Source organism: Arvicola amphibius, chromosome 10 (genome assembly GCF_903992535.2).
Source record: "Arvicola amphibius chromosome 10, mArvAmp1.2, whole genome shotgun sequence".
Taxonomy (NCBI): domain Eukaryota; kingdom Metazoa; phylum Chordata; class Mammalia; order Rodentia; family Cricetidae; genus Arvicola; species Arvicola amphibius.
Window position 1 is genome coordinate 2242526 of NC_052056.1, and position 25464 is coordinate 2267989.

General features: G+C 46.4%; 2 protein-coding genes across 4 annotated transcripts in view; one reads left to right on the forward strand and one right to left on the reverse strand.

The window, feature by feature from the left end:
* The window catches only part of LOC119824848 (SH3 domain-binding glutamic acid-rich protein), a 29310-nt gene extending 14627 nt beyond the window's left edge, over nucleotides 1–14683 (reverse strand). Inside the window, exons 1-2 of one of the 3 annotated variants that reach the window (XM_038345374.1) lie at nucleotides 14477–14683; nucleotides 2155–2340 (exon numbers count right to left, since the gene is read on the reverse strand). In XM_038345374.1, coding sequence (XP_038201302.1) covers nucleotides 2155–2241 — 87 coding nt within the window. In that variant the 5' untranslated portion in view covers nucleotides 2242–2340; nucleotides 14477–14683. The other 2 variants (XM_038345373.1, XM_038345375.1) reach the window with 2 other exon arrangements.
* Lca5l (lebercilin LCA5 like) overlaps nucleotides 14070–25464 on the forward strand; it is a 30590-nt gene continuing 19195 nt past the window's right edge. Inside the window, exons 1-3 of the mRNA XM_038345372.1 lie at nucleotides 14070–14122; nucleotides 20891–21048; nucleotides 24373–24448. Of these exons, the coding sequence (XP_038201300.1) occupies nucleotides 24444–24448 (5 nt within the window). The 5' untranslated portion in view covers nucleotides 14070–14122; nucleotides 20891–21048; nucleotides 24373–24443. The remainder of the gene's footprint in view (nucleotides 14123–20890; nucleotides 21049–24372; nucleotides 24449–25464) is intronic.

Sequence of the window (25464 nt, forward strand, 5' to 3'; positions counted from 1 at the left end):
GCAGTTTGTTAGAGCCACTGTAGGCAAGCAACCCAAGGCCCTAACAGGCAAAAATGCATACTTCAGATCAGAAGCCCAAAAGCTTTTGTGTAAAAGAGTTGATAGAGACTCTTAAGACGTCGGTCAGTCAGTGAAGTGCTTGTCTTGCAAGCATGGGGACCGGAGCTCCATCCCGAGCCCATGTAAAAGAAATCTAGGAATGGTAGTGCACACATATGACCTCAGTGCCAAGGAGGCAAGGGCAGGTGGATCCTGGCACCTACTGTCCAGCCAGCTCAGTCCTCTGACCTCCACACAAGAATACACCCACGAGACCATCCAGGGAGTACGTTGGGCTGTATAATCTTGGCTCCAAGCACTCGGCTGAGCCACAGTCTGACCTCAGCTGCAGGTGACTGGTGAATGGATTCTTGCGGATGCGGGCTACTGAGAACTAGACAGGCAGCAGCAGGAGTTGGCCTGCATCTGCTCGGAGACAGATGGTTCGGATGAAAAGCACAGACAACTCCCAATGACAGGAGCAAAGAAGTGCCTGCATATCCTGCACCGGGCCCGGATTTCAGACGCAGCACACACCAGACAACTAACTCCCTCTGCTTGGCAGCACCCTCATCCCCGTAGGAGGAATGACCGAAGAACGGGCTCCTGAACGTCCACTTCTCATAGCAGAAGTCCACTGATTTTTTTTTCAATGTTTCCTTTCAGCAATTTGCTTTCTTAAGCAAAACTTGTGACGGGGGGCTGGAGAGATGGCTCAGCGGTTAAGAGCATTGCCTGCTCTTCCAAAGGTCCTGAGTTCAATTCCCAGCAACCACATGGTGGCTCACAACCATCTGTAATGGGGTCTGGTGGCCTCTTCTGGCCTTCAGGCATACACACAGACACAATATTGTATATATAATAAATAAATAAATATTAAAAAAAAAACTTGTGAGCTCTGAGAAAGGTGGCTTTTTGTTGACACAAACTATGAAGTCCTTCAAATAAAGTTGTTGGGCCACCACACGGGCTCAGTGTATAAAGTCTGCCATGTATACAAACATGAGTTCAATCCTCAGAAACCATGGGGAAAAGAGAAAACTGATTCCCAAAACTTTCCTCTGACCTACAAGCCCATATGCCATGGCTTACACATACCCACACACATGCACACGGGCGTACAAACAAATTTAAAGGAAATAAAAATGTTTAAATATAAATAAAACTGTCATTACCATCAAATTCTCAGAATACATTTAAACTAACTGGGTGAGTTTGAACACATTCATCCTGTTTCTGGCATAAGACAACATGTCCGATAGTCAAATTTTAAGAATTTATTGCCAGGCGGTGGTGGCGCATGCCTTTAATCCCAACACTTGGGAGGCAGAGGCAGGTGAAGCTCTGTGAGTTCAAGGCCAGCCTGATCTACAGAGTGAGTTCCAGGACATCCAGGACTGTTACACAGAGAAACCCTATCCTGAAAACAAAAACAAAAAAAATAAATAAATAAACAAAAAAAGAATTTATCACGTACCCACTGAGTATGCCCTTCACAAGGGTTAAGTAGAATTGATCCCTTTCTACCTAAAGTGCAGATTTTGTTTGAACAAACGACTCCTATTCTTCAACATACAGAATCTAAAACAACCCCAACTCTTCTGGTCGCTGTGTAATTCATTAGGCCAACTTCTCACTCTCAACTGTTGGTTGGCTAGAAGAAAGAAATCATGACCTGACAGGCCAGAACGATTTCAAACAGTGACTCAAAATTAATCTACTTCAAACAATTTCTGGCCAACGGGCTGACAAGATGGGTCAGCGGCAAATTTCCGCCAGCACGGGGCACTGAGTTCAGGTCCCCAGCGCCCATGGAGAAGCGGAGCCCAGCAGCACGTCCCGTCAACCTGGTGCTGGGAAGGGAGCAGAGACGGATTTTGACACCTACAACCCTGCCAGCCGAGCTGAACCAAGGCGCCCCAGGTCTAGCGAGAGACCCTGTCTCAAAACACAAAGCAGAGAGTGATTGGAGAATACACCCAGTGTCAACCTCTGGTCGACATCACACACGCGTGCACGTATGCGTGGGCACACAGACTTGCAAGTCACACACACTAATTGATAATTAGTCCTGACAAACGCACAGAAGACGTTTCCACAGCACTGAATACTCACCCCACAATAGTGCTCTTCATTGAAGATCTGAGGTGGCAAAGGAATCCCATTCTGAGGCTTCTTCTCCCCGGGCACATTCTCTCTCATCCACTTCCTGTTGTCTTCATCCCCGGCGATGTCCAGTTCCTTAAAGTCTATTTTATTGGCTTCCAAAAAGCCCACCACTTCTTGCTGTTTCTTTCTAATCTGGTTAAGAACAGAGAAAAAAAATGATCATTACTGTATTATAATATTATAACTTGTTTTGGAGCATGATTGGCTGATGTTTACATCAGTCATTTTCTTTAGCTGTACTGTATATAGCACAAAACAAAGAAAGCAATAAAATCATACCTTTCTGTTAGAAAGGATCAATAGAGGAACAATGGAGCTGTTGGTCTCGGCACAAGCGTGATGCTATGCTAAATGCTATTCTCAATACCTGCCCCCCAGAAAGAAAACAGAAGAAATCTGTCTGCCCTTGGACTCACCAAGGACCACTTAAAACAGGCTCCTCAGATTGACTGGAACAAGTGAGGGAGGCCTGACCTGGGACTTTGAGAGAAGGAAGGGTTCTAGAGTCAAGCCCAGGGGAGGAAGGAGGAGGCAGGTGTCCTTCCTCTCTGGTGAGTACCCTCACCCACCTCATCCTCCCCCCCACATAGGCCCTTGCTCAAGTACTCTCATTGGGTCATCCTCCTCGCAAAGAGCTGCTCTTCTCCAGGTAGAATCCTGAGCTGACCCCATGCACACAGCGCCAGCCTTCAGAGGACTCCTCCTCTACACGACAGAGAGAGCCGTGCACTTCAAGACTCACTCCACACCTTCCGTAGGTCCCTTCTCCATCCTCAGGATGCCAAAGGCCTTGCCGCTTCCACACTGGCTGGCTGCCCTAAAGGACAGGTCTGCAGGACCTGCAGGTCTCTGGGGACCCAGTCACTGTTTAGAGCCTCAGGGACCTCAGTGGAGGTTAGATGAGCTTTTTCTTTATGCCCACAAGCTTTGTCTCTGTCCTGCAGTCACCCAGCCCCTGCTGGCCACCACAGTGTGTCTGAGAATCCACAGCCACACCTCCCAGATCCCTTCACTTGACACTCTTGTTTATTGTCTGGTACAGTGAGATTTTCCAGCTGAGGTCACCATACTGTAGTGTGGAGCCTGCTGGGTGGAAATCACAGATGACCTTTGTCCTAGCTCCAAGGCTGCTCTCGAGCAAGGGCTTAGGGCTCTGATTCCCTCCTCTGGGGTGTTGGTGACGACTGAGTGGGGCCGTGCTTGGTGAGGCCGTCTGTGTGGCAGCCTAAGAACCTGCAGTGCTGCGCACCCAGCACACACCGTCCTTTCCCAGTCAGGCTGACCATGCTCGCAGGTGGGGTCTCACTGTTGGTGTACTGCTAGACACAGGGTCTCAATACACAGTCCAGGCTGTCCTAGAGCTAGCTATGTGGCCCAGGCTGGCTGCAAGCGCACGCTCTTTCTGCTAAGTGCTGGGATTACAGGTGTGCGCCGTCATGCCTGGTTTGCCACATACATGCTCTTATCGCCAAAAAAGGAACAACGAGTTTCCAATGAATTGCTGGGGTTTCCAAGACTGACACCCAGATCAAAATAACTCATTTTTTGGGGGGGGGTGGCCACAGGCTTACATGTAACCGCAGTCTGCAGGGTGACTTCCTCTGGCCTCTGCATGTGTGTGCAGATACGTGCATACATGCACTCACACGCAGCCATGCTCATACACCACCCTCACAAACACACACACGTACACACATGCACAAACACACAGAGGCCCACTTTTCCTATCACATTTACACCACCAGTCTAGTGGGAGAAGGGACTGAGAAGCCTGGGAGGACCCATCCGTCCGCTGTCTTACAGGAGGCCCCTGCAGGGAATGAACGCCTTGAAAAAGGAAAGGCTATCTATCCTCTCTCTGCTCTTTATCCCCATGCTTCACTGCAGTGACAGAAGACACCTGCCCTCTCCCCTCAGGCCAAAGTCCTCACAAGCGGGGTACCGTGTGGCCCAGGCTTTTGAATGTCATTGTTATAATGCTGATGTATAACGTGAATTCCATTCCTATGGATGAGATTGTTGGCTATTTTTCTGTTGAGCCGGGATTTATTCTCTAAACACCCTACACACGGGAGCAGGAACACAGTAGCTGCGCAGTTTTCCTGTCAAGAAGCTGTTGGGTGAAATTCCCCATTCCTGAACACTCGGCAGCACAGCTGTGGGGTGCTGCATTGGCTCTCTTCGTGGTACAAGGCAGGAGTGCTCTATCCCCTTGGTTTTAGACGGTTCTTCTATACGTAATGAGAATAGCCCTAGATCTACTAAAATAGTCGCTAATAATCACAGTAACTAATAAGGACAGCTACAATGTTCATTAATATTAACAGTGGCTAACAAAACTCAGAACGGCAGCTGACACTGCCAAGCAGCTGCCGGTGTCTATAACTAATAATCAGGAAACTTTCTGGGGCCCACTCAGGCCCTGGCACAGTGCTGGGCACCAGAGGGTGGCACCTCAGGAGTCCTTGTGACCTAGCTATGAGGTGAACACTATTCTTGTCCTCATTTTACAGACAAGGAAATTGAGGCTTAGCAAGGGTCTCCTCCAAGGTCACACGGTTACAGATGACACGGAAACATTTGCAATAAACAAACCAAAGAAGTTTGTAGTTTATTCCTGTTGTCTGAAGAATATGAACAGCCACACTGTCAGAGTAGAGGAAAGGCTGGGGCTGGAGTAACTCAGTGGCTTAAAAACACTGACTCAGTGGTTGAAAACACTGGCTGCTCTTCCAGAGGACATGGGTCTAATTCCCAGCACCCACATGGTGGCTCACAGCCACCTGTAATCCAGTCCTGGGGATCTGAGGCCTCTTCTGACCTCTGTATGTACCAGGCACACATGTAGTGCACAGGCATGCATGTAGGCAAAACACCTAGGTACATAAAATTTTAAAAGTTTCCAACAATGAGCACATTTGAAACCCACTCCAGGGGCTAGGGAGATGGCTCAGTGGTTAAGAGCACTGACTGCCTCTTCCAGAGGACCACGGTTCAATTCCCAGCACCCACGTGCAGCTCACAGCTACTTAACTTAAGCTTCAGTGATCAAACTCCCTCACACAGAGGCAGGCCAAATACCAATGCACATAAAGTAAAAATAAATTATTTTTTAAAATATTATTTAAAAATTAAAAATAAAACCCACTTCTAAAAAGAACCACCAAAGCCATTATTCTTGAAAAAAAAATTTCAATCTAAAAAAAAAAAACAAACATGTAATCTCAGAATGTAGCATAGCAGTAAGTTAGCATGCTCACACAGCATACATGCAGCCCCTGGTCTGCAGAAACAAACATGCCCTCATTATTTATATCCATCAAGCAAAGTTTATATCACCAACAGTCATGAAATATTTACATTTGCAGTCTCTGTGTTGTTTGGAATTCTCCATTCAAGATGTGTGCTCCTCTTTTTCTCCTATTCCGGGTCTGAGTCCATTATGGGGTTAACATGGCATTCCATCTATCTGTAAGTCTATGTCCTAACGACTGAGTAGAATCACAGAAACCATTATGGATGGGTGGGTGGGACTGCCAAACTCTTTGGTTTTCTGCTCACTCTCTCTGGAAATCCTCCTGAAAGTTCAGGGCTAGGAGTGGTGGCCCTCAGCAAGCTCTGGTTGGGGCTGGTACGTAGCCAGGCCCTGGAAACATCTCTGCTGAGTGACTGTCAGAATTCCAGCTGCAACCTGAGACCCTCTAGGAAGCAGCTATAAAAGGAAACAGCCCCCTCTCTGGTCTCCAACTCTCCAAATTAATTAACAGTTTTCTTCCCACAGTCTCCCTCATTTCTGCTAAAATACTGGTCAAAACCTCAGCACAGACAGAAACTGAATTCCAGCCTGAAGCCAATCTCTGATTCATTCCTAGGCGAACTGAGCCCCTGAGTTGCCCTTATGTCTTTGGCAGATAGGTCAAGACTTCACAGAACAAAGGTCTGAATCAGGAGTGGGTGATCCAAAGAAATCCAGGCAAAGCAATGGTATGGAACTGGGCTTTTACCTCACACTCTGGGTGCCTCAATCCCGAGAGCATTTAAAACTGTGACCTCAGATGAGTTTGCTATTGTCATTGTGACATCATTTTCCACAAATAATAATATCACACCCACTATCTTCATGCTTCCAGCTAGTTCGAAGACAGAAGGAATTTTGCCCTGAGACCATTTTGCCGATCTCTTTCAATTCTCCCTGACCTGTCGTCTTTTTCCAGGTTTTAATCTGCATCTTACAGAATGAATGGTAAAGCAGTCGAAAACCAAAGGCCAGTAACAGAAAAAAAACAAAAAAAAAAAAAAAAAAAAAAAAAAAAAAGAAAAGAAAAGAAAACCATAGGACAGAAAGCGCAGGCTGAAGCCGAGCGTGGAACACTCCTCACTCCAGTCTCCTTTCCCGCCCACCTGCCAGATCATACACTTCACCACACACTTTTTCCAACACCAGGAAGACAAATGCAAAAGGCGAAGGGCACTCATGCTCGCTGCGGTGTGCAGTTGATTCGCACGAAAAAAAAAAAAAAAAAAAAAATGGAATTCAAGACCAAAGCCCGGGCACACCCACTACTCCTCCAGAAAATCACCCAGGAAGAAAGCCCACAGAGCCCCAGACACCTACCGCTATGGACCCAGAAGATGTGGCAACAAACACTTTGATAACCATTTCGACAGTCGGAAAGAGGACTCCCCCTAACACACCCCTGCTAGGGATGTCGCTAGACAAATCCCGCGGTGACGCTGGGAGAGCAGGTGCCAGGTCTGTGTTGGCCGCTGTTCCAACCAGAGGGCTCTGCCCCCAGCCCTCCCCGCCAACCAAGAGGCTAAAGGGTAACAGAGAGGCATCCTGGGTTTCCCCCTCCGTTTGGGATGTCAGGGAAATGATTGGCTGATAAAAGCAGCTGCTGGACCCTTTCCCTTATCACTTTAAAGGCCTGACAACAGTCCGTAAAAGGCCAGGCTGGAGCTCGAGAGCGCACCAATCACAGACCTATGGAGAGATGCCTAGGGCAGAGGAGGCGGGGCCTAGGGAGGCTGGGGGCTGTGGAAAAGAAGCCAGGAATCCGGATCATAGGGAAAAGCCCAGAAAATAAAACAACTTATCCAGGAGGGCTTTGGACAAACAACAGAGTTGTGAAGACTGAAGCAATCACAGTGGTCATTCAAATGAAGAGCAACTCCCTGTTTAATGTTTTCTAGAGGGTTATTTTTAAACAATCCAGTGAACTGTCTGTCACACAAGATCCCTTTAGGAGTGGCCTGTTTCCTGCTTTCTCTACCAGCTGTTGGGTGCTGTATAACTTCACGGACACCTCAGAGGCAGCGAAATAGCCCGTGGTTGCCTGACTACTGCAACTCGCAAATTATCTTCCCTGTTTTAAAGACTTAGGGGATGGGGATGTTGTAGCAAATTCTGATACGTCTGATTTATATAGGTGATTTGAATAGCAGTAAAAAATATCTGAATACTGGCTGGAGACATGGTTCAGCGGATAGGAACACTGGCTGCCCTTCCAGAAGACCTGGGTTCAATTCTCAGGCACCCACATGCCAGCTCACAACTGTCTGTAACTCCAGTGCCAGGGGATCTGACACCCTCACACCAATGCACATAAAATAAAATTAAATATTTTTTTTTAAAAAATCTGAATACAAAACTAATAAAGAAGCCCGAGTGCTGCCAACCCAGACTCTGTTGATGGGTGTCATGCGATGGTCTCCTGGCTAAAGTCACTTGCCTCCAAGCCGGATGACCTTCCTGGAACCTCATAGTGGAAGGAAAAAACAAATACACAAAAACATAAACATTCATGCACACACATACACAGTCATACACACAGGCACACACATACACTCATATACACTCATACATACAGGAACACACACGAATACACACATATGCACACACACACACACACGCACACAAATTGAAAAATCATGTCCAAGGGCATTAGTGGCAAAGGCCTGTCACTTAGGAAACGCTGTGAGCATTGGCCTCCCTCTGGTTCCAGACTTTCTTCCCCTGCCACTCATCACGGAGGAGGGGAGCAGGGTGGAGAACTCTTTGGCTTCTGAGCCTACTCCTTTCACCAGTGTCTCAGGGACTCTGAGATCTGTCCCTGCCACTCAGGTGGGTGTCTATAGTAAGAAAGACCACTCTTGTCCCTAGAATCCAGCTCAAGTTCAACTAATTCACAAGTCAAAATTTAACTCTGGAGCAGCATGAATTTATCACTCTAAACGTAAACAAGTTGGAAGGCAGAGTGACAATGTGACCATTGAGACAAACAGCATCAATAGCTTCTCCCCTAGGACCGACGACTTCCCGAGGCACAGGGTTGAACTCCTTCCTGGGGGTCACGTCAGACGTCCAATCAGGAGGACAGGATTACCCAACATGCACTCTGGAACTACTGCACCAGTGAGCCCATCCTGCCTGGCATGTCTGTATTGGAGCGTGCAGGGTCCAGCGTTGCAGAGACCACAGAGACCCTGCACAGCACCTTCCAGTACTAAGGAAGCTAGCCAGGAGCAGAATTTAGAATTTCACAGTCAGTTCAAGATTGACTACTCTGTAACCAAGTGTGTGGTGTCTTCAGCAGTTATTTCTAGAGGACAGAAAGAGCAATGCTAATAACCTATGTTGTTTGGGGAGCGTCTGGGGTCTCTCTGACCAGTAATAAGCTCGGGATATTTTCTTCCGAGATCAGATGAGAGTTTGGGCATGTTCAGGGTGGTATGGCCTTATCCTAGGTGTATTTTCTAATAGCTGTGTACATTAGAAATATAAACTATGGCTGCATTCTCGTGTTCTGTGGAGAACACACACTCCTGCTCAGAGGATAAAATATGTGTTCAATAATGGTGTTCCTTCCAACTGCCATCTGCAGGGTCCAGAGAGAGAAAAAAAAGATACTGGCAGAAGTAATAACTGCCCATCTTTTGGAGCTGATCATTAGCCAGCTCCACTCCAGGTATTTTGCACAAACCCATCCTTTGATAAAGAAAACCTTAACTTAGCTCCCACTCAGAGTGAGGACATAAATCTGGCTCTCTTAGTAGGATACAAATGAAGCTACAGAGGTTCCTTCAAATCCCTAGGGCCCATGTTTCATGGAGTTTGTGATAGTTTTAATGAAAACGGATGGCCCCCATAGGATCATGGGGCGTGGCCTTGTTGGAGTAGACGTGGCCTTGTTGGAGGAACTGTGTCACTGGAGACAGGCTTTGAGGTCTCAGATGCTCAAGTTACATCCAATGGGTCACTCTCTTCCTGCTGCCTGCCAATCTAGATGTAGGACTCTCAGCTACGTCTCCAGCATCATGTCTGCCCACTGTGACCATAATGGACTAAATCTCTGAACTGTAAGCCACCCCCAATTATATGTCTTCCTTTATAAGAATTGGTCTGATCATGGTATCTCTTCACAGCAACAGAAACCCTAATTAAGACTGATTTATTTTTAAGTATAACGTTTTTGGAGTTTTTTTGTTGTTGTTGTCAGTTTGGTTTTGGTTTTCAAGACAGAGTCTCTCTTCATAGCCCTGGCTGTCCTGTAACTCTATTTAAACTAAGCCACCCTCAAACTCACAGAAAACCCCCAGCCTCTGCTTTCCAAGTGCTAGGAGTAAAGGTGTGTACCACCATGACAGGCCCAAGTACATTATTTTTTAAATAACCAGAAAAGTGTATACTTAGAACTCTGAAAAACTCAAGAATTCCTTAAGTGTTCCATTGACATTGCTGAGCTTGGAGATGACAAATCATTGCCAGATATTTCTAAGTCTTGAAGTTCAATATGTTTCTCAACTGTTTTTCCCCTCAGACTGGAGCTGTGTGGCCATGTAAGCATGCAGCAGTTGATGATGGCTAGTTAGCTACCTCTCTCTTTCTCTCTCTCTCTCTCTCTCTCTCTCTCTCTCTCTCTCTCTCTCTCTCTCTCTCTCTCTCTCTCTCCCCCCTGTGTGTGTGTGTGCGTGTGTGTGTGTCTGTGTGTGTCTGTGTGTGTGTCAGTGTCTGTCTGTGTGAGTCTGTGTCTGTGTGTGTCTGTGTGTGCGCGCACACACACGTGAAACTTTGTTTGTGGATCAGGACGTAAGCTCTCAGCTACTGCACCAGTGCCATGCCCGCCTTCATGCTATTATGCTCCCTGCCATGGTGGCCATTGCCCTTTCAAACTGTAAGCCCCAAGTTAACTCTTTCTTCTATAACTTGCTTTGGTCATGGTCATGGTGTCAGAGTTCCTGACCACAGGGAAAGGACCATAGAGTCAATCCAAGTATAATTAAGAGATTTATTAATTGCTGCGAGCAGGACAAGAGTCTTTGGTGCCAACGTTGAGATTGCCACGCAAAGGAATGTGAGAGGAGAATTTTTAAAGTTGAGCATCAGCACAAGCAAGATTAGGTAGCAAGGCAACCGCAAAAGTCCTTCAATGTCTGCATAAGCGGTTACAGAAGCCAAAAGGTAGTTACAGCGTAACAAGGACATGGTCGTGGCTGTACATTTTCGGGTTAGGGAAGGGTCACTGAGACAGCGTGACCTTCCAGGAACTGTAATCAGAGACAAGCAGCTAGTGGCTACCAAGATGGACACCTAGCATAAAATGGAGTTTCTTCAGACATCACAATAGCAATGCAAAAGTGACTGAGACAGCCACTGCACAGCCTATAATTCCAACATTTGGGGAAGTAGAAAAAAAAGAGATCAAGAATTTAAGTTCCTGGAAGGTGATAATTGTATACAAGTACAAATTTGGAAAAAATAGATATATATATACATATATATATATATATATATAGTTGTAGGTTTTGTTGTTATTGTTTTTTGCTATTGGTTGTTGTTGCTGTAGTCCTGGTTGTCCTAGAACTCTCTTTGTAAACCAGGCTGGCCTTGAACTCAGAGATCTGCCTGTCTCTGCCTCCAGAGTGATGGGACTAAAGGTGTTTACCACAATTCCCAGAGAGAGAGATATAAAAACATGAGAGAGAGAGAGAGAGAGAGAGAGAGAGAGAGAGAGAGAGAGAGAGAGAGAGAGGCTGTAATGAGAAGTCAGAACCCATCCCTGTACCACTGACTTTTCTGAGGATCTCCTTTTCTCCCAATCCCGTCTGAATCTATATAACACATCTTTAATGAGATCTCCAACTCTGCTTCTGACTGGAGAACAGCTCAGCAGTCAAGAGCCAACCATGTCCTACTTTCTCAGAGGACCAGAATTCAGTTCCCAGAAGCAAACTGGAGCGGTTCACAATTCCAGCTCCCCACCTTCACGGGATCTGAAGCCACAAGCACCTGTGCCTGCATGCACACATCTAGACACACGCATACAAACAATTCAAAATAAAATAAAGCTTAGATTAAGGACATGGTGGCACACACCTTTAATGCCAGCATTCGGGAGTCAGAGACAGGCAGATCTCTGAGTTGGTTCCAGGCCAGCCAGCACTACATAGTAAGACCCTGTCTCAAAATAAATAAATAGGGGCTAAAGACATAGTTCAGCACTTAAGAGTACTTGCTGCTCTTACAGAAGACCTGGGTTCAAATCCCAGCACCCTAGGACAACTTAGAACTGTCTGCATCTCCAGTACCAGAGGATCCAGCACCCTCTTCTGGCCTTCTTAGGTACTGCATGCATGCACCTACACCACACACACACACAGTATTAAAGAGGGTAAACATTAAAAAATCTAACTCTACAGACACTTGAAGACAAAAGATAAATGACAGTGGGGAGGGTGGCACATATCTGTAATAGGCAGAAATGGGATGATTTCTATGAGTTCAAAGCTAGCCCGGTCTATTTGTGGAGTGAGGCACTGTTGGTAAAAAATATAAAAAAGTAACTGATGGGCTGGAGAGATAGTTCAATGGTTAAGAGCACCCGCTGCTCTTCCAGTGGTACTGAGTCCAATTCCCAGCAACCACATGATGGCTCACAACTATCCATAATGAGATCTGGTGCCCTCTTCTGACCTGTAGGTATACATGCAGGGCATTCATACATAAAACAGAAATAAATAAAATTTTTAAAAGGTGATTGACAACTTGGAAGTATTTACAACATGTATCACAGACTGTTTCCATACATCAAAAGTTCTTCCAAATCCAGTTTTACAAAGATTTATGCCAAGTTAAAAGTAAGCTAAAAAGCCAGGTTCACCCTAGTAGACCGGGTTACTTGGGAGGCTGGGTTAAGGAGACCACTTAATCCTGTAAATTGGAAGCCAGTCTGGCCCGTGTGGTAAAAATTAAAAATAAAAACCCTCAGGCACTGGGTTGCATCTCCAGTAGCGATAACAAGAAAAGGAAGTTTGGGAGAGACTACCAAATAAGGATAATGGGCACTGTGAACTGACATTCACCCCCCCCCCCTCCAGAAAAGCCACACCCATGTTAATGATTCTAACATCTGATTGGCTAATTAGATTACATAATTTCATAACTGTGGTTTGGAACCAAATTACCCTGGGCTATCTTTAGTCTTAATAGCCCAACACTGTACACACCCTGATTGACATAACATTTTTATGACCGTCAGGTAAATCATTTTAGAAAGAACAAACAGACCCTACACATTTTCCTGGCTTGCTATAACCGGCTTGGTATCATCTATTTTGCAAGTGACTAATGATTTATTTCGCTCTGTAACTATCAAAACTTTACGTCTACCATGTTAGAACATGATCTTTGAGGTAAGATCTATCTGTATTCCCAGGTCATGGTTGTTACGATGCCACAGGCCCCCGAGTGGTGACAGGCAGCAGGCAGTGGGCAGGTCCCAAGACCACAGTGGGCCATGAAGGCAGCCAGGTCCCAGGCAGGGAGCCAAGCCAGCAGGTCCTAGGTACAGAGCCTCATGGTAGGCACACCATGCAGAGTGAGGATGGATAGTTATTTAGTGAGTTATGGAGGGGAAAGGAAGAAGGGGAGAAGGGAGAAGAACAGAGAGGGAGGCAGAGAAAGAGAGAGAAAGAGAAAGAAAGAGAGGGGGGAGGGAGGGAGAGAGGGAGGGAGGGAGAGGGGGGAGGGAGAGAGAGGGGAGAGGGAGAGAGGGAGAGAGAGAGAGAAAGAAGGGGGGCTCAGGCTGGAAGCAGAAGGAAGATCTGTCTGCCTCGGTGGTGGACTGGGGAGGGAGTGGGCAGGACTTGTCTCTTAAAGGGACAGGACAGACCATTACAATGGTCGCTCACATTTAGTTCCAGAATAAACTCCTCTTCCTTGGAAGGTGAGAACCTTGGTGGTTGTTGTTGCTGATGTCGTTGTCGTTTTGTGTGACACCAATAAAAATATTAAAACCACCTACCCTTCTTAGTAACTGGAAATTTACAATTAAAGATGCCAATTTTAAGGATCAACTCATAAAATTCTACCATCTGAGTGACTTCTGTCTTAGCCCGTAGTCAGTCTTAAATTATTTTACACCAAACACATTGTTTTTGTGCTTGGATTTAGTGTTAGTAGAAGCCCCGCATGTATAAAACCAAGGATCTCTGTGAGTTGGAGGCCAGCCTGGTCTGCAGCGCGAGTTCCAGGGCAGGCTCGAAAGCTACAGAGAAACCCTGTTTCGAAAAAAAAAAGAAAGAAAGAAAAGAAAAAAAAGAAAAGGAACCACCAAGTTACCAGGGACACTCTGTTCCCGGTCCTCTCCCTTTCTGGCACTGCCACCAGGAGCAGGCTCAGCTATAAATTCCTTCTCTGGTCGGGGCTCCAACTTCTCAGCACGCCTGCGCACACCTCCACCCCTGGGCGCACCCGCTTGCCCACGCTCGGAGCACGCATGCGCACACCTCGAGGCCTTGTGCCGCCGCCTCCAGCCCTGCCAGCGGTCCCAGGAGGCCCCGCGTGGTTTCCATGGCGACGCCCGCGCTTCCTTAGGTCCCGGGTTGAGGCAGCTGCGGGAGCAGCGCGGAGCAGGTAACGGCCTTGCCGCCACCGTGGTCCCCCGCAGTCATGGTCCGGTCAGCCGGCGCCGGTCTCCGCGGAGCCGCCCGACAAGCTCCCCGCGGGGGTCCGGCGTCGTGGGTCCCCTCGCCCGCTCGGGCCTCCCTCCTCGCCTTACCTCGGCCGAGCTGGTAACGTAGCCCCGGCGCCTCCCTGCCCAGGAAGTGCGGCCTGCACACACTGGAGCTTGCGCCACCCGGGGTCGCTGGTCCTCGAAGTGAGGACAGTGCCCCCTTCCCGGCTTCCAGAGCATCGTTATCCCGAATCTCCGCTGTGCATTACCGCCCCGCTGGGTTGCTTTCCTTCCCTCAAGTGCATTACAATTACCTTGGCAAGTTAATTCGTTTCCGGCCAGCTTTTGTTGGCCCTAGGTAACACTGACCCTGTTTTCTGTTTGCACGAATCACTTGGATGGATTCATCCAGTTCCAGAGACTCAAAGCCCACATGAATGCCAGTGAGCCCAAAGTGTGTCTATTCAGCCCCGGCCCCTTTTCTGAACGTCAGCCGGGTGGACTCAGCCGCAGCCTGAGGCTGTCTCACTAGGTGTCCAAGGTGCCTGATAAGCCCGCAGCCAGGCTCCACCCAGTCACTGGAAACTCCGTTCTTCCACTTAGTCAGGCCTTGGTGTCTAGTGACTCTGTGAGCACACCCTCTCACAATACACCCAGCACAGATTCTTAGTTGTACCTTCTTCCCAACCCCCGCCGTCACCACGTCAGTCCCCAGTTATTTCAGTAATTTGTTCTCCCTGATATGCCCTTTCTCTACTTGAGCATGGTCATTCATTTTATACCAAAAAAAAAGGTTTTGTGGAACTTGTAAATTCACGCTTCCCAAAGATACAAACAGTATTTTAGGCTGGGTGGTGGTGGCACAGATCTTTAATCCCAGCACTTGGGAGGCAGATGCAGGCGGATGTCTGTAAAGGCCAGCCTGGTCTGGTCTACAAAATGAGTGTCAGAGCCACACAGAGAAACCCTGTTTCAGAAAACAAAAACCAAAAAATCCAGTATTTTAGTATATATTTTTGAAAACTCCCAATTTTAAGGCAAGACTACCTAAGCATGGTAGAGCTGGCACAGAGGGGTTTCTTAAGAGCTGGACTCTTAGGGACCCCGTTAGTCCTTGGTTTGAACTGTGGAGAGAACTTTAAAAGGGACTCTACAGAAAAACAAACCCCAGAGCTGCCTCCTAACCCCAAGCCCTCTTCTGTCCCCATGCCTTCTCTCCCAGGCTCCTTAACAATGAAGGTCCTCAGGTTCAGTGCCCGTTTCCTGTCTCCCCAGTCCCTGACACCAAGCATACATTAGTGCCTACAGCTTTAAGCCTAAACCATAAGCACTGAGCTGAGTGACATCACTTCCTGATTACTCGTTCAGACCCAGCTCACAGTGCACAAGCAGAGCCTCTCAGTAGACTGAACAGGAACCTCATCCTTTGTAAGGCAGGGTGCCTCCACCCTTCACCCTACACCAGGTTAACTGCCCAGCAGCACCTTGGTTCAGGCGGCCACTACATGTCAGTCAGCTTTGCACAGCCAGAGCCAGTACTGAAGACAGTCAACTTATAAAGATCAAAGGTTGCTTAGAGGCTTCAGGCCAGGGTCAGTTGGCCCTGTTGCTTGAACCTATTGAAGCCATGTTCCAGGGACCTAAAGTCTCCGTTATGTAGCCTCACAGAGTTAGATCTTTCCTTTCAGACAGAGCAGAGCCCTGAGACTGGTTCATTGCCCACATAGGAGTCTCCCCCAAAGCATCCTCATTTCGTGATGCAGCACACGGTTCCCGGCACGTGACATGTGGGAATAGTGGCTGGAATGAGTGTCCGTCCGCTGCATACAAGATTGAAGTCACTGCTAGGTGCTCTAGTACAATCTCACTGACATAGAATGAAAATTACAGTAAAAAAATAAACATTGGAGACAAGAAAAGTTAGGGGAGTTAGAAATAGACATTTCTCTGATGACCATACCAGCTTCCTCTGTGCAGGGCAGTCCACTAGTACCACCACTTGGTGGAAGCAGAGAGGCTGGGCTTCCAGCCCTGAAGGCAAGACTGCTGTGTCCAGGAGTTCAAAACTAGGTAAACACTTGCAATTGGTAAATGTTCAAAACCCACATGTAACCATCCAAAGCCACTCTGTAACCATCCAAAGGCTCTGGAACTTGACACTTCTCATGTTGCAACTTATTTTTTATTTATTTTTGTATACAGTGTTCTGCCTGCATCCAGAAGAGGGCACCAGATTTCATTATAGATGGTTGTACACCACCATGTGGTTGCTAGGAATTGAACTCAGGACCACTGGAAGAGCAGACAGTGCTCTTAACTTCTGAGACATCTCTCCAGCCCTCATGTTGCAACTCTTGAAGAGGGGTGTGGGGGGGGAGGGAGGGAGGGAGAGAGAGAGGAGAGAGAGAAAAATGTGTTTCACTGATTGAATTTTTTTTGATAGGAACTCAATATGTAATTCTGACTGGCCTGAAACTCATTATGTAGACTAGGCTGGCCTCAAATCCACAGATCCCCTGCCCCACTCCACTTGCAAGATACTGGGTTAAAGGTGTGTTCCACTACTTCTGGTTCACTTGTAGATTTAGAGGTGGGCCTTAGAAGTCATTGAAAAATCAGCTAACTTCCTGCCTTAGCAGCTGAGGCTAAAACAGCTACTTGTATTGGCAAAGCTGGAGTACAACCCTGGATATCTTGCCGAGTTTCTCTCTCTTTTTTCTGTCTCTCAGTGTTAATTTTTAATCTCCCTTTGTCAGTGTCTACAGTCCTCAAATTTCTATATCAAAAATGAGATACAGTATTAGAAGATACTGTGTTTGGAACAGCTTTCTTTAAAATCCTCAGATGCTGGCCCTCCACTCCTGTACAGTGCCGTGTGTGTAAGCTCAGGAAAGAGCCTTTCCGGCCATTCTCCCGCTGTTCCAGAACATGCTCTGTCCTCTGCCTCGTTTACTAAAGGGTTGCTTTACGAGTTCTTTATAAATTAAGGAAATTGCCGGGCGGTGGTGGCGCATGCCTTTAATCCCAGCACTCGGGAGGCAGAGGCAAGCGGATCTCTGTGAGTTCGAGACCAGCCTGGTCTACAAGAGCTAGCTCCAGGACAGGCTCTAAAGCTGCAGAGAAACCCTGTCTCGAAAAACCAAAAAAAAAAAAAAAAAGATAAATTAAGGAAATTAGTCACACATATTGAAACTAACCTCCGTTTGTAGCACGCCACTTATATTTTGTTTGCTGTTGCTTCCATTTCAGCCTGGGCTTTATGCCTTGCCAAATCTTATGGGGGTTTTTGTTTGTTTGTTCATTTTGGTTTTGTTTTTGTTTTTTTGTTTGTTTGGAGTTTTTTTGCTTTTTGAGACAGGGTTTCTCTGTGTAACAGCCATAACTGTCCTGGAACTCATTTTGTAAACCAGGCTGGCCTCAAACTCACAGAGATCCGCCTGCCTCTGCCTCCCAAGTGCTGGGATTAAAGGCGTGCACCACCACGGCTCAGCCAAAATGTTGTGTTTTCATTTAAGATATTTTTCTTAATGCATATCTCTCAAATTCATCTAACAGTTACTTTAGGTTAAGGAATGCAGTAAGAGTTCACCTTGGGTTTGCAGACGGCATCTAGCCCATGCCAGTCTTGCCACTCTGTCCACGCTCATCCGTCCTGGACTTCGTGTGGCTATGCTCCTCCCTCCCATCTTGTGGTACAGCTAGCTGCACAGGCACTGCACCCATGGCAGCTTCACTTCTTCCTTTCTGGTGGGCACAGCTCTTGCCGCCATTCCTTTTCAGAGTCTCTGTGTCCCCCATACTTACTACAGGTGATTTGGTGTCATTTTGTCCAATTTCAAGCCTTGATGTTTTTTTGGGAGTGGTTTGGTTATATTAATTACATTAGGGACAATTACATATTTAGAATCTTTGTCATTATGGTATAAGAACAAAATATTTCTCTTTGTATAAATTTTTTAGTGATTTAAAGGTTCTCTTCATAGTAAATAGATATATTATCTATTTTCTAGGTCCTCTTATCCATTTCACAGCCTATACTTTTGAGTTTTGAAGTTAAGTGTGAGTGTTGGTATGTGCATATGAGTACAGATACCCACAGACGCCAGAAGAGGGCATCAGATCCCCTTGAAAAGGAGTACACACAGTTATGAGCCTCCTTGTGCTGACACTTGAACTTCTGTCCTTTTCAAGAGCAACAACTGCTCTTAACCGTGGCGCCATCTCTCCAGCCCCACCTCCACCTTCATCTTAAGAAAGTCCTTCCACTGAACCTGGGGCTCACCAGTCAGCCAGACTGTCTGGAGCTCACCGGTCAGCTAGACTGTCCAGCCAGCAAGCCCCAGGGAGCCTCCTGCCTCTGCTCCCCAGTGCTAGCACTGTAGACATGAGCCCCGGGGCCCAGCCCCTTCCATGAGTGCCAGGATCCGAGCCCGATCCTCATGCTCATGGCACAGTCACTGCACTGACTAAGCCAGTGCCACAGCCCCGTCTTTCCCAGTGTCTTACAAGTGCTCTAAGGATGCATTTCTGCTCTCTGCAGTTAATGAATAAGTTACCTCTAGTTTCCAGTATTTGTACCTTTGGTTTCTTTCTCATGTGTGATACTTTAGTTGTCTGATTCCATTGTCTAGAACATGAAGAACAATATTAGTTACAGATAGAAGGTATCCTTTTCTTTATCCCTGCGCCAGCTTGACATCTCACCATTGGCATATTTGTTCATTTACCACACTGAGGAAGATTTCATTCAGAGCATTTTCAGCTGGGCTTAGCAGTAGTGAAGTTTTATCAGAAGTAATGAACATGCATACAGAAATTAAGAAAACACAGAAAAACTAAAAAGAAACTTATTAGATCGTATTTATTGAACACTCAGTATCCCTAGGAATTCTTCTAGACTTTAGAGGTATAATTAGATAAAGCAGTCATCACATCATCCAGAGTGAAACATAGTAACATGTCAGTAAGTCAGGGCTGGTGCATTCTGCATCTCGAACATGTCAGTAAGTCAGGGCTGGTGCATGCTGCATCTCGATCTGCGCTGGAAAGGACAGGCAGTGCAGAAGGAGTAAGGAAAGGGAGATGTGCTGGGCCCTTATTTCCCACTGACATGGAAGCTGAGCCACAGCAGGCGAGCAAAGGTGCTGAACACTAACCTTCCCTGGGTAGAATCCCGAGCATTGGTCCTACTGAGCTTGCCTGCCAGGGCATTGGATATAGGAATCTGCAGACAGAGCATTTGAGCTTTACAGGCATGACAGTTGCCTCCATGGGATAATTTCTGGAAGATGCTGTACATATGAATTAGTAATCACTTCAGTATATGGTATTTGGATTTTTATCACATGGTTCTGGATGGATCCCAAGCACTGGGGAAGCAGGGAGAGGCTATGGTTGTAATACTAATGGTCAGAAATTTTGTAAGTCATGAGACCCACTGAAAACCATGTGTAACAATCACCACCCAACATCACTGCTTCTAAAATAACACCACGAGCCTACCAGTCATACCAAGATGCCTTTCCTTTGACGTTTTGTCATCTATAGTAACACATAATGCAATAATTTTTTGTTGAACACCAGAAAAAAGGAACAAGCATGTTCTCATATGACTCTGGATTCTTCCTTCCACGCAGCTGCCTGATGTCACAGCCAAGCATTTCCCAGTCAGTGCTGTGTTCCTGACAGGAGCAGCTTAGGAGAGGGAAGGACTGATTTGGTTCCCAGTCTGAGGGACAGTCATTGTTGGGGAAGGCATGGCTGTAGGAGCATGAAGCCCTGGTCACGTCATGTCCATTCAGGAAGCAGAGAGAGCAAGTTCTGGTGCTCAAGTAGCTTTTTCCTTTTTATCCACCTGTGTGGTGGTGCTGCCCATGTCTAATTCTCCACCTCAATGAACATAATCTAGAAGTCATGCCCAGAGCTTTATCAGCTAGGTGACTCTAGATCCTGCCAAGCTGACAGTCAAGAATGATTGCGGTTGGGGACTGGCTGCTCTAGAAAAGAAGCATTCATATGGTGGCTCACAACCATCTGAGACTCCAGTTCCAGGGGATCCAATGCCCTCTTGTCTCCTCCAGGGACACCAGGCATACAAGTGATGCAGGCAGAACACCCATACACAATAGATTTTTAAAGAAGAGTAACTACAACTGCCAATAGTTGATTTCTCTTTGGAAGAAAAAAAGGCCTCAGTGTATGATATACACAGTAATCTATACTGCAGACAAACATAGTATCTCAGTTACTTTTCTGTTGGTATGAACAAGCACCATGACCAAAGCAACTTAAAAAGACAGCATTTAATTTGGGGGCTTACAGTTCCAGAGGATTAGAAGGTAAGGAGCGTGTCAGCAAACAGACAGGTGTGTTACTGACACAGTAGCTAAGATCTTAGATCTGATCCAGAAGCATGAGGCAGAGAGAGCTCTAATCTGAAAGCCCACCCCCAGGGACACCTCCTCCGGTAAGGCTACACCTCCCAATCCTTCCCAAACAGTTCCACAGTCTGTAGACCATGCATTCAAATAGGAGCATTCTCGTGATGGATAGATGATAGATAGATGGATGGATGGATGGATAGATGGATGGATGGATGGATATTAGATAGATAGATAGATAGATAGATAGATAGATAGATAGATAGATAGATAGATGGATGGATGATAGATGTGGTTCTTACACAAATGTGACTATGAGGTTAACACTTTTCTTCTGTAATATTTTAGGGTTTTTTGAAATATAGCCTTTATTTTAAAAAGAGACTAGAACATGTCAAAAAGTCCTACTTGGAAACTTCATGGGTCCTGCAGTGAAGAGTGCTCCATGTGAGGCGTACAGTTCCTCTCCAGACACCTTAGGGAATGAGTTTGGAAAAGAGCAACAGGTACGCAGTAACTCCTTAATAATTCAGTATGTGCTTTTTTAGCTGCCTTATTGCAAAACCAGGATTGAAAAGCAGAGTGTAGAACCATGATAATTCATGTGTACACCTAGATTAGAAGTTTCTTAGTCTCCCTTTATAATATGCAGCTATAATGAACGCAAAGGTTTGCTGCTGATGAGGATATTCTTCTTTCTCCCTCAGTAGTAGACAGACAGTGCAAAGGTCTGCTGCCACTAGGGGCAGCCGTACCTTGGGTCCGGTGCCATCCGGGAGCAGACGCCATTCAGAGCCCTGACTGTAACAGCTGCTACAGTTTTTGTTTGTGTTCCTGAGTCATGAAAGCAGAGAGACACCTGTGTGCCGTTCACTGCAGAGTCAGAACTGTGCTTCAGGTGAATAAAGCAGACAGCATCATACTGTAAACACGCCCAGAGAACTCTAACCAGACACTGGTCTATCCACACATGATCTGGACAGCCAGACCTACATAGAGAGACCCTGTCTCAGAGATCCACCTGCTTCTGTCTCCAGTACCAGGATTAAAGCACATTTCACTATGCCTGGCTGCAATCCCCTTCTTATCCTGGAGACACTGCTCCCTACTTCAAGATAGGAATATGATGATTTGTCAAAGAAATCACTTGTCTATTTCTCCAAATCAGTTGGTGTCAGATTCCAGTTGTCCTCAGCAGCCAGTAGTGGACAGTAAGGGTGTTGCTTTTGTGTCCTGTTAAAACAGTTAACAAGTGGCCACAATCCAAAACTAGTCAAGTCTAAGTCAAAAGCGTTGACTATAAGTGACTAGCATTGAAGGAAATGGAACTGGATTTAGTCAGGTTTCTTTTATTATTTTCATTGAGCTATGTATTTTTCTCCTTTCCCTTTCTCTCCCCTGCCCTTCTACCCTCTCCCATAGTCCTCATGCTTCCAATTTACTCAGGAGACCTTGTCTTTTTTCTGCTTTCCATGTAGATTAGACCCATGTATGTCTCCCTTAGGGTCCTCATTGTCTAGGTTTTCTGGGATTGTAAATTGTAGGCTAGTTTTTCTTTGCTTTATGTCTAAAAGTCAATTATGAGTGAGTGCATATTTTATTTGTCTTTCTGGGTCTGGGTTACCTCACTCAATATGATGTTTTCTAGATCCATCCATTTGCCCACAAATTTCAAGCTGTAGTTATTTTTTTCCTGCTATGTAGTACTCCATTGTGTAAATGAACCACATTTTTCTTATTCATTCTTCAGTCAAGGGGCATTGAGGTTGTTTCCAGGTTCTGGCTATGACAAACAAAGCTGCTATGAACATAGTTGAGCACGTGTCCTTGTGGCACGATTGAGCATCCTTTGGATATATACCCAAAAGTGGTATTACTGGGTCTTGAGGAAGGTTGTTTCCTAATTTTCTGAGAAATCGCCACACTGATATCCAAAGGGGTTGTACCAGCTTGCATTCCCACCAGCATTGGAGAAGTGTTCCCTTTTCCCCACCACCTCTCCAGCATAAGTTGTCATCAGTGTTTTTTGGTCTTGGCCATTCTTACAGGTGTAAGATGGAATCTCAGAGTTGTCTTGATTTGCATTTGGATTTAGCCAGCTTTAAAATGCCAAGTTAACCTCAGGTTACATAAGCAGAAACCTTCTGACTGAACAGTCAAGTGAGACAGTTTCTCTTTACTCAGTTTCCTCCCTCACCTAGGAAAAGCCTGTAAGCCCTTCCCACAGCTGGCTGCTAGCAGCTCGGTTCATGAATGGATGTTTAGTTAAAACTCGTAACATTCAAGCCAGCCCACACCTTTAATCCCAGCACTCAGGAGGCAGAGGCAGGCGGATCTCTGTGAGTTCCAGGCCAGCCTGGTCTACAGAGCAAGTTCCAGGGTAGCCAGGGCGATTACACAAAGAAACCTTGTCTCAAAAAAGAAAAAAACAAAACAAAACAGAAAAACAGAAAAAAAGAAAAAGGAAAAAGCCTCTTATCACATTGTTAGCATGATTTGGGTTGGCTTGGAACACTCCTGGTCTCCTAGGCAGCACCTCATCCCCTTGTCCTGCTCAGAGCTCGCTCAGGCTGAGCCCAAGGAGAAGCAGAGCTAAGTGCAGGGGAAGAGAAGCAGGAGCAGAGCTAAGTGCAGGGGAAGAGAAGCAGGAGCAGAGCTAAGTGCAGGGGAAGAGAAGCAGGAGCAGAGCTAAGTGCAGGGGAAGAGAAGCAGGAGCAGAGCTAAGTGCAGGGGAAGAGAAGCACTGCCGCTTTCCCTGCAGCATCCAGGGGGATGCCCTGCCGCAACCTCGGTGGAGACCTCCAATTGCCGCAACCTCGGTGGAGACCTCCAATTGCCGCACACTGCGCCCCCGTGTCTGCGCTTGGCGCACTTGAACCCAGTTACCGAGTTTCGGGCAAGGGACAGGAGGTTAAAATACACAAACACACACAAATGACAGACAGCTACACGGGTCATCCTTGAATTCCCCAAGAATGCCCCTTTATTGTGTTCAGGGGCAGATTATATAGAGATAGCCACGCCCCAGCCAAACCCACCAGAAACCACTCTCCTGCCATCAGGAACTCCTGAAGGTCTCGTGCTCAGAGCAGCTGTAGGCACTCAGATCAGGGGATTATAAGAAATTCAGGATCTGGGGTCTCACTGCTCCCAACAATACCCACTGCCACATCCAGTGCAAGAATGTATCTTCCAGTGGATAGTTTCTAGGTCTTCCGCAGGCACCCACCAGGTAAGTGCTGGACCACTCAGCTGTCCTGGCTGTTCTCTCTCTCCCCACACTGTCTGTTTCTACTTTCCACTAGCCCTCCCTTAGTTCGTTAAGCAAACAGTGACTAGAAGGGAACACTCACCCTTGGATAAAGGACATCTGTTTTTAAATAGCTGATATAATATCTAATGTGAGAGATTGGATGTTTTCCTCCTAAAACCCAAAACAAGTCAAGACATCCAGTCTCACCATCCTCAGAGGTTCTGTCTAGTGCAACCAAGCAAGAAAAAGAAAAAATTATCCATACAGTGAAAGAAGTCACCTTCCTTTATGCACAGGCTACACAGTCACTCATGGAGAAGGAGAAAGTACGAGAGGCTGGGAGCTGGAGACACGGCTCAGTGTTAAAACAGGGTGTTCTCCCAGTACCCACATGTCAGCTCAAAACCATGTATAGCGCCAGTTCTGTGAGAGTCGGTACCCTGTGCTGACTTGTGCAGGCACCGTACTCAGGTGACATGCATTTGTATGTGCAGGCAAAATATCTATACACATAAATAAATTTGCAAAGGATCTTACACCAGCTAATAATATCTCTTTTGCTTTCTTGATAAAACAGAATTGAGAACTGAATGAAAACGACATGCTTTTAAAGACGCCTGCGATGGATTGGTTTGTTTCATTCTACTGATGAGGTAGGCTACTATGCAAGAGCTTCCAGTAGCCTGATCCTTCTTAGTACAGAGCCTCATAAATAAGTGTTGAGCCTCTGTGTTCCAGCTCAAGTTGTTTTGAATGTATCTGTTCGGGACTCTTCTCGTGTGTGACTCCCTACTCTGCCCATAGTTCACACCAGGAGAGCCCTAAGTTTCTTCCTTGGATGACATTGAGTCCACCTCTTAGGCCACTCAGCAGCCACTTAACAAACCACTTAGACCTAACTGATCATGAGAGGATGCCTATAATCCTAGTGCTGGGGAAGCTGAGGCAGGAGGATTAGAGTTTGAGGCCAGCTTGGTCAGAGATAGCTGTCTCAATAGATAAAGAAGCTTGCCACCAAGCCTGACATTAAGATGCCCAAATGAACTAGTTCTGGCAAGTTGTCCTTTGACCACCACATATGTGCCCCTCCACTTCATAAAAAATAAATTAGAAAATATATTTTGAGAATGCTGGACTGGACTCCAGATCCCTTTAGAAGGAAGAGCCAATGAACAAAGAGAACTCGTTGCTTTTGTTTTCCTTTTCTTTGTTTAAACATAAATTGTGGCCATCTGGGGATACACCTTTAAAAGGGGCAATGGCTCAGCAGCTGAGAGCATCTGCTGTTCTTGCAGAACGCCTGGATTATGTTGACAGAGGTTTCTTTCCTACCAGGTCCTACAGCCATTCAGCCCCAAAGAGACACACAGAGGTATACATTAATTATAAACTGGTTGGCCTAATAGCTCAGGCTTTCTTACTAACTAATGCTTGCATCTTAAATTAGCCCATAATTCTTGTCTGTGCTGGTCACATGGCTTGGTACCTTTTATCAGTGAGGCATTCTCATCTTGCTTCCCCTTGGTCTGGGTGACAACTGCAGACTGACCTCTCCTCTTCCCAGAATTCTTCTATTCTGGTTGCCCCACCTATACTTCCTGCCTGGCTATTGGCCAACCAGCATTTTATTAAACAAGTACAAGAGACAAATCTTCACAGGGTACAGGAC